General features: G+C 42.2%; 1 protein-coding gene across 2 annotated transcripts; it reads left to right on the top strand.

Annotated features, from left to right (window-relative positions):
* Positions 7-2,414, top strand: LOC110436189 (glutathione S-transferase T3-like). 2 transcript variants are annotated; one of them, XM_021462577.1, is made up of 3 exons: positions 7-340; positions 1,093-1,540; positions 1,617-2,414. In XM_021462577.1, the coding sequence occupies exons 2-3, from the start codon at positions 1,103-1,105 to the stop codon at positions 1,911-1,913; spliced, it is 735 nt and encodes a 244-aa protein (XP_021318252.1). In that variant the 5' UTR covers positions 7-340; positions 1,093-1,102; the 3' UTR covers positions 1,914-2,414. The 2 variants fall into 2 exon arrangements, with proteins under 2 accessions (XP_021318252.1, XP_021318253.1); XM_021462578.1 differs by lacking the exon at positions 7-340 and having other exon boundaries at positions 661-1,540.

The raw sequence follows: 9,913 nt of genomic DNA, 5'->3' as shown, positions 1-9,913 counted from the left end.
TAAGAGCATCTCCAACAATTGACAAAAAGCACTTGGCATCCTTGAAAAATTGGCAAAAGTGGCAAAAATGCATCTCCAACAGTTTGGCAAACACATTTGGCAAATTGACACGCTTGGCAAAATCATGAGCCGCGCTCACAGCTATCCGCCGCGCGGACTCGCTTGGCAACGCGCGATCTCTCTTCTTCTTTCCCTTTCCCGCGCGACAAGTGAAACTGTCCGTCGTCTGAAGGTCGCCGCGCCCTTCCTCCCAGATCGCCGTCGTCTGAAGGTCCGTCGCGACCAGGTGCTCATCTCGATCTGAAGTTGTGCCCCGCCGCCGCCGCCGCCGTGTGATCAGGTATGCATCGGTCTGTCGGGCCTCGTCCATCGTCCATTGTTTGGATCCCGCCAGGGCCTCGTCCATTGTCTAGGGTTCGCTATATCCATCTGATTGTTTCATTCTACATCACTCAGACACATCGATCCTACTAGTATATATACATGACAGATCAGTTCAGTTCACACGTACTACATACATACATAATCAGTTCGATGAGCCTTCAAGAGTGGTTTGTCTTTGTGCCTCCTTTTCTTGGAACATTGGTCACCTAATAAGCAGATAAACTGCATGTACGTGTTTCCTGTAGGGCGATACAGCATGTTCTTTGAATCAGCGTGCTGGCAAATCTACGTGTTGCCCATGAGCGAATTTTCAATAACTTTAATCTAGATTAGTATGACTTGACGCACTGTTCAGCACTTTCAGCCTATTGAATTGACTCTAAATCTATTATGAGAATAAGCACTTCAGACGATTCATCTGCATCTGATTGCCCCCAACCATTCACGGTCTCCTGTAATGAAGGCCAAACTTTAATATGACAAAAGAAGAAGCAGGTAAAGAACTTCTGAAAATGACACGAACAGTCTGAATGGCACCTCTGAAAATTCAGAATAGAAGCTGGGAAAGAATCTTGTATATATTTCACGATGTACTGCATATATTAATGCATATATTTGCTGATTCATCGGATGGTATTGTTCAGTAAAGTTTGTGTATATATATTTTACGGTGTTCTCTCTTGAATGGTCTTGTATATCTTATTTCAGACTCATTTAGATGGATCCACAAGGAGAAGATTTCTTGTCGGGGATTCTTCTGGATGGAGAAGGTGACCATGTTTCAGGTTTGGACGACCTTGTCATTCCACTGACTCCACAGGATACTCAGGCTAGCCCCGAGGTGGAAGTTGTTGCTTCTCGTGGTAACAAGGGATCGAAGAGGGCCAAAAATTTTAGTGTGGAGGAAGACGAAATTGTTTGTGAAGGATGGTTGGTCGCTAGCAAAGATCCAATTCACGGAGCCAACCAAAACCGTACTAGCTTTTGGGGTAAGGTTCATGCTTACTTTTGGGAGCACAATAAGGGTACAACTCCAAGGACAGAGAGTTCACTTCTGCATAGATGGCTCTCAATTCAGACCGCAGTGAACAAGTTCACTTCGTGTTTGGAAGCGATTGAACGTAGGAATCAAAGTGGTACAACTATACAAGACAGGGTACTATATCTTCAAATTTTAATTTCATCTTGTTCTGTTTACGACAGCTACATATATTGACATACTACTTGTGCAGATCGCAGCTGCCCTCAAGATGTTCTCGGGAGTAGAAAAAATGGATGGGAAGAAGTGCAGCGTTGTGTCATGTTACAACATACTGAAGGAGGAGGACAAGTGGAAAATCAAAAGGAAGGAACTTCTGCAGCTAGAGAAACAAGCAGCATCAGGAAACAAAACCAAAAAAAGTCCACCAAGGTGGCTCGGCCAAGGGAAGAGGAAGGAACCAACAACGGGCAAGCTGGCGATGATGATGCTGCACAACCAAGTACAAGGATTAGATCAGATGGGGTCAAGAAGGCTAAAGAAAAGCTAAGGCGAGGTGGTGGCGAAGCTTGCTTGGAGGCCATTGATAAGATGTGGGCAAAGAAGGAGGCTGCGGACATTGAAAAAGAGAAGGCTAAGAATGAGAGGTTTATGTTGTCTTTTGAGCTAGACAAGGAAGCACTAGAGCTAGAGAAACAAAGAGCTAGAGAAGCACTAGAGATAGAGAAGACAAGAGCTGCTTCAGAGAAGACAAGAGCCGAAGCCGACTTGATTAAGCAAGAGAAAGAAATAATGTTTGCGGACACTACCTCCCTTTCCACGATTCAGCGTGAATGGGTGGAGATGACGCAGAAGGAGATTATGGCTAAACGTCGTCCAATTTAAATTTAGTTAAATTATTTAATATCTACAACATTTAGTTCAAAATTTTCATTCACCAGAACCTTTGTTTCGTGTAGTCTTAAATTTATTTCAGTACAACCTTTTGTTTGTATGCAGAACCTTTGTTTAATTATTATATCTGAATATTTAAATCAGCAGTTTGATTTTATATACGTGCATGAATTATACGTGCAATGCATGGTCTTGTAGCATCACGTGTACTGCTGTCATTCGCCTGCACATCACCTGAATGCAATGCCGATTCTCGGCTGCCCCCCTTGAATGCACCTTCGTTGATGCATGCAATCATCAAATTATAGTAGAATTAATTAATCATCCGGCAGAGCAAAGCAAACATGAAGTCACCGTGTGCAGATGGCCGAGATGTCCGTCGGTTGGAAACAGGTACTTGTGGGCCTGTTTTTTTACGTTTGTTAAGTCATTTTGGCAAACTATTGGAGATCATCAAATATTTGACTTGCCATTCTTTTTATCAACTTGTCAAAAGTCAAGATTTGCCAAACAGTTTTTGCCAAACTGTTGGAGATGCTCTAAAAAGACGTGATCTCCAACGGTTTTGCATTTACTTGGCATTTGAGGGAACTTTGGGTCCACACTTTTTTTGCCCGGAAGGTTTTTCTCTTGGCGCGCGATTTTCTTCATCACCAGTAATTCTTCGCGCGTCGCGCGCCTTCGTATCGCGGCATTCCTCGCTCAGCCATTGTCACACCGTCCAGGTCCTCGCGCTGCGTCGTTTGGTCCTCACCCGTCATGAACCTCGCCCCGTCCTGAACCTCACCCGTCCTGAACCTCGCCCTGTCCTGAACCTTTATTGCAAAGCTTCGCGGCAAAACTTGGTGGTGCTCATGTGTGGAGGAGTCGTACGGGTGGACGGAACGCAGCCCGAGTCGCGCGAGCGTGGGGACGATCACGTTTTGCAAAGCCTGGCGGGCTTGGCATATATGCCAAGTCTAGACCTCTAAATGCCAAGTTATGCAAATTGCAAAGTCTGAATGCAAAACCATTGGATAGCATAGTTTAAGTTTTTTTTGCATTAGTAAATGCAAAGTCTAAATGCATAACCCTTGGAGATGCTCTTAGGCTTTGCAAACAAACTTTGCATTGCCCTATCTCCTATATACAACTAAAAAGACTAAAGAGTGGACATTTTTTCGGTGCAACAATCTATCTTCGTCCGTCCGTCTGCCGGCCTGCGACGCTCGCTCCTCCCTTTTGCTCCTCCAATCACGCGCTGCGAACATAATCACGGCGGTGCACACGCATCTCCATCCCTGCGCCTGCATCTGCTCCCTGTCTCCTTTCGCACAATAACCGCCCGGTCCATGGACCGACCAGGCGAGCGGTAGACCTTGCAGACCACGTAGTTGGTGCTGTCCGCGGCGGCAGCTTTGTCTTGTCTCTTGTCGGCGCCGACGAAGTCGTATTCCACCATGCACCACCCCATCCTGTCGATACTCGATAGATCGAGCACAGGGCTCCATCTTGCGGCCGTAGGACAAGGTGCAAAACGTGCCGCCACCGGATCCATGGACATCCTTGCGGCCTATCTCCGAGTGCCAGGCCGTGCCGCCGCCGCCGGTGACCGCACGCTGCCTGTGCCCGCTGGTGTCGCCTCGGGTGTTCTTGTATTTCTTGGCGTGGTAGAAGTACCAGATCCTGCTGAAGCCGTCATCGTCGAGACCGGTGCCCGGCACCGGCTCCAGATCAGCGACGAGAACCTCGGAGGAGCGGCGCAGACGTCGATGCGGTGGACGAAGTGGACGTCGTTGCCTCACCCGTTGATTTCCATGTGTTAGTATATTGCAGCTTGCATCTGTATTGCAATACACATACTTGTTTTGTACATACGTGTATTTTGCCTTATTATTATTATTATTATTATTATTATTATTATTATTATTATTATTATTATTATTATTATTATTATTATTATTATTATTATTATTATTATTCTTCAGCATGAATTCGGTTTTCTCCTAATATTTCGTCAATTTGGTGCACTCTTCGTCCTCGGCTCCTAATATTTCAGTCACATTCAGTATAATTTCTGCATGACTGATGTGTTGCTTGTTGTTTTTCAGCTGAGAACTAGAGACGGATAGATCAGACTCGTCTTCCTCAAACACAGGCAACAAAAAAAAGTTTTATTTGCTTCGCCTTTATGCCTTTTTTGTTTCCATCCTATCTCTTTGACAAGTTTTATCTGCTAAGAAATAATGCATTGATGCAGATTTCAGGAAGCTTTCATTCAGGCTATATTAGAGAAGATCTACCTTTCTAAGTATTATAAGACTTTCACTCTAATTAGCTAATTGTTTAGTGTGCACAAACCATCTTATTGTCTAAATATATTTCCAAATTTTGACTTTGACATAATTTTGGTCATGTGGGCATAAGATCCATGACCAAATGTCAAGCAATGAATAGTCCTTTATGAGTTACGAGTTACGACCAATTCATTTGCCATTTGCTACTGTATTATATTCATGATATTCAGTTAGGGAGTCAATATTACAGAACATAAATGCCAAATTTTATTTATCCTTGGTCTGACTGAGAAATTATTTTATTTTATTGATGTTAAAAAACACCATTCAGAGAGGTTAACAAATTGACATACTTTCAGTGGAATGAATCATGTTTGATTATTGATGGCTATTCTGTGAGAGTCTACCAATTTGCCAAACCTGGTAAGTTCAGACTTGCATCTCAGAGTAACTTCATTTTCAGGTCTTCCCCTATCACTGATCCTATCCGATAAATTCAATTTGGCAGTTTTGTTATTTGAAGTTACTCCTTTCAATCTTGCATACATGTTTCCGTCTACCACTATATGTTGGTCATCAATCTATAATATACTTGCTTACATCACCGTGAGTTGGATATTTACACTATTACACCATCATATAGTAGTAGAAAATTGAGCAGTAGTAGTTGGAATCTTTGTCGGCAGATGGTAATTCAATATCACGTTGTGGTCTAATAGTTGAAAATTGAGCACTAGCAGTTGAAGTCATCGAAACTCTAAAAACTCCTTATAGAATTGTAGACTTTATTAATACCTAATTTTGATTATGGTTTTAGTCATCAGTCATGGCACTATGGAATACTAAGTAGAGTCATGACACTATGAAATACTAAGTAGAATTAGCCAACCAATAGTACACAGAGAGCAACACGTGGTTTGTAGAATACCTGTGGAGGCAAATAGTGATGATGAAATCCATCTTCCTCATCCATGAGAAAAACATTACAGATAATATGGATGGGTAATTAACTTAGAATTAACGTCACTTGCAATAATAGTATCTAAGATTCAACTATTTGTATATTGATGATAGTGAATCTTGCCACAGACACTCAAGTGGATACGTTATTCTATACTATATATCTGCATGGAATAGATCTAAAGCCACATATATTTATACAATGAGTATAACATACTTTATTTTAAGCTACGCAGTATTATCTATGTGACAAGCACTAATATTTACATATATACTCAAACATGTGTACAGAGATGCGACACAACTTATTTGTGAATTTATTGACACATAAAAGAAATAGATATCGGAGATTTCTTCCTACCGATATAAAATATTATCTTAGCTACATCACGAAAAAGTCTATAAAAGAGTTTGCGAGTATGCAACGCCGTGCTCTCTGTGAATGTATTAACTTCATAAACTTTGTTTGGTTGGATTAAATGTCACTTTAATGTTGGTATTTAATTTTTACAATATTGTTATTCTATCATGTGATCCATGTATTTTTAATACAAAATGTTAATTATTCCGTAGCAACGCACGGGCACGCTACCTAGTTTGCAAAAAAGAGTAGAAAATACCCCTCCAATGGTTTTGCAAATAAGGTTTGCAATTTGGTTAGCTTTGCAAATAGAGGTTGAGGCTTTGCATATATACAAATCTTTCCACCACTTTGCATCTACAATTTCGGTCTTCCACGTCGGACTCCATCCCCCCGGCTCCTCCCACCCCGCGCGATTTCTCTACGCCCGTTCGCCCTCAGTGGCGGGCACAATTGTATGCATTGGTATTCAGTTGAATACCCAAAAGTTTTGGCAAAAAAATTATATATATAATATTTATACATATGTGTATTAGTGTATACAAGAAAAACAAAAAAAATATTAGCTCCTACCGGCCCACTTGGCCCAACGCTATGAAACAAAACTTCTGTATCCCCATCTCTCCTGTATCCTCGTCTGTCGTCTCCTCGTATCCCTGTCTCCTTGTATCGACGTATCCTAGCGGCCGGCGCCCGGCAGCCGGCGGCGGCTGCATCTGATCGTGTTCCTGCGAACGGTGTCATCGGCTGATCGTCGCACAGGCACATGCGGGCGGCGGGCAGGCAGCAGCGCGCACATAGGCACGACGCACGACGGTCGACGTCTCGACGAGGACTGCAGTCTGCGCCTCTGCGGGGCGATCAGGCAACACCACGAGTCCACGACGACTGATCGGCGACGGCGATCGAGTTTCTTGTAAGTCTAGTGTTCCCAATCCCTCCCAATTCTTTGGAATAGCAATTTATCCCCATTCCTCAGGTTAGTCTCTTGATTTAATTTTAGGTCTTAATATGAAGAGGAAAAAGAGTAACACCACGGATTTGAGGAGTTTCTTGCAGCGGGCTGCTACAAAGAAGAAGCAATCGCTCGCTATTGATGAAAGTTGTATGCAACTGGTTGTTTATCAAGGGCAGCAGAATGATAATGTTACTGGTACAAGCACAATTCCACCGGAACCTGAAGTGACAGCTGAGCCTAATGTAATAGAAGAGGTTGAAGCTATACCCCTAAATAAGTCAAATTCTAGTGATGAAGGCATTGGTGACATGTATCAAATTCAGCATGATCCTGGATTGAGGGTTCCCATATCAAGCTATGATGTCAATGATCAAGATTCAGTTAGAAGGGCATACATTGCATTGGGGCCATGTTGACCCAAAATGAAGAAAAATGATTTTCCGCAACATGAAACTGGAGGTATGCGTCGTTTCAACCGTAAATGGTTTAATGAATTCAATTGGTTGGAGTATAGTGTTCAGAAAGATGCTGCATATTGCTTTGTTTGCTACTTGTTCAAAGATAGCAACAAATTTGCTGGTGGAGATGCATTTATAGATGAAGGGTTTAGAATTGGAACAATAAATCTAGAATCCGTAGGCATGCTGGTGCTATCACTAGTGCTCTAGTGCTCATTCAGAAGCTCAAGAGAAATATAATAGATTTCTAAAGCCTAAATCATCAATTCGTGAGTCCATTGCCTCAAACACAACAGAATTCAAGGCTAAATATTTGGCTCGTTTGAAATGGTCCCTCCAGGTTGCAAGATTTCTTTTGCGTCAGGGGTTAGCTTTTCGTGGTCATGATGAGTCTGTGGATTCACTGAATAAAGGCAATTTTCGAGAACTTTTGTCATGGCTTGTAGGAAACTTTGAAGAAGTTAATCAGGTGGTTCTTGGAAATGCTCCACGAAATTGTCAGATGGTGGATCACAAGATTCAAAAAGAACTCGCTGCATGTTGTGCTCAAGAAACAACCAAATTGATCATGGAAGAACTTGGTGATGAGTGTTTTGCAATTCTTGCTGATGAATCTAGTGATTCCTACCTGAAAGAACAGTTAACACTTTGTTTGCATTTTGTCAATAAAAAAGGGCAGCCAGTTGAGCGGTTTCTTGGTCTTGTGAATGTTGAAGATACTACTTCATTGACTCTCAAACAAGCAATTCAGTCCTTGCTTCTTAAACATCAATTGCCATTATCCAAGATACGTGGTCAAGGCTATGATGGAGCTAGTAATATGAAGGGACATGCTAATGGCTTAAAGAAACTCATCATGGAAGAGTCTCCTATTGCATATTATATTCATTGCTTTGCTCATCAACTTCAACTAACGCTTGTATCTGTTGCTAAGGAGAACAATGATTGCAAGTGGTTCTTTGGACAACTTGCATATTTGTTGAATACTCTTGGCATGTCTTGTAAGAAGATTCGTATGCTTCGCATAGCTCAAGCTGAGTATATGATTGAAGCATTGGAATTGGGTGAAATTGAAATAGGACAAGGTTTGAATCAAGAGATGGGCTTAGCAAGACCAGGTGATACTCGTTGGGGATCTCAATATAGGACAGTAATGCATGTTATGGCTTTGTATCCTTCTATCAAAAAAGTTCTTTGGCAAATTGGGAATGAAAATAGAGGGGCAGATGTTATAGGAGCTCAAACTATGTTGAAAGTATTTCAATCATTTGAGTTTGTTTTCCTGCTCCACTTGATGAATGAAATATTTGGGTACACAAATGACTTATGCAATGCTTTGCAAAAGAGGGAGCAAGATATTGTAAATGCAATGGATCTTCTTGAGTTCACAAAGGTACAATTGGATGTTTTGAGACTTGATTCTGGATGGACAAAATTCCTTGCAAAGGTCACTTCTTTTTGTGAGAAGCACAAAGTTAAAGTCATTGACATGACTGCAATGTATAAGCCTATACAAGATCAAAGCAATTCTTCAGAGGCCTCAATAACTATCACCGGTTTCATGCAGATATGTTTTTGGGTGTCCTTGATAGGCAGCTTCAAGAACTTAATAGCAGATTCGATGAGGTAAACACTGAGCTACTTAGATGCATGGCATCATTCAGTCCAGCTAATTCTTTTGCTGCTTTCAATGTTGACAACTTGGTGAAACTTGCAAACTTCTATCCTCATGATTTTTCATTTGAAGAAAAGAACCAGCTCCCTTTTCAGCTAACTCACTATATTAATGATGTGAGGAATGATGAAAACTTTAGAAATTTAACTGGTCTCGCAGAGTTGTCCATGATGCTTGTTAAAAAGGATAAGGTTGATAGGTACGACATTGTTTACAAACTTCTCAAATTGGTGCTAGTTCTCCCAGTTGCAACAGCCGGTGTTGAAAGGATCTTTTCTACCATGAACTATATCAAAAACGATCTGAGAAATAAGATGGGCCAAGATTACTTGAATGATACCTTGGTTACATTCATTGAAAGGGAATTCTTCTTGCAAACAAAGGATGAGAACATCATCAGCCGTTTTCAAAGCATGAAGGATCGGAGAGTTGTCTTATAATTTGTAAGTTTTATTATCATTTGGTTGTTATTGTCAACTCTATATGTTGCAACTACTATTGGTACCTTTTTATGTTTAACATTAGATTCTTAAATATGAAAAATCTGCTCTGTTCATGAACTATATACAATATATATCATATATGGCACTATACATGTCGAATATGGGCCATTTGGTTGTCAAAAAAATTTGAAGCCATTTGGTTGTCAAGTTTTTTTTTGAATACCTAGCCCTCAAATCCTGCGCCCGCCACTGTCCGCCCTCCCTGCCGCGCGCGCCGCCCTCCCTACCGCGCGCGCCCGCCCTCTAGCTGTCGCGCGTGTCCGCCGTCCCTCCAGCTGCCGTGCGCGCCCGCCCTTCCTACTGCGCGCGCCCGCCCTCCAGCTTCCTCGCGAAGGATCCCTCCGCCGCCAAGGTGTCGCGCGCCTCCTCCAGCAAGGTACCTCCATCTGTGTCGTCCCTGTGTCTTCACGACGACGCACCAAACTGGCGGCGGCGCGACCACGGAGACTCGCGCGCGTCCACGAA

Source organism: Sorghum bicolor, chromosome 6 (genome assembly GCF_000003195.3).
Source record: "Sorghum bicolor cultivar BTx623 chromosome 6, Sorghum_bicolor_NCBIv3, whole genome shotgun sequence".
NCBI classification, from domain to species: domain Eukaryota; kingdom Viridiplantae; phylum Streptophyta; class Magnoliopsida; order Poales; family Poaceae; genus Sorghum; species Sorghum bicolor.
Note: the sequence above shows the minus strand (reverse complement) of the source record. Positions and strands in the feature narration are given on the sequence as shown.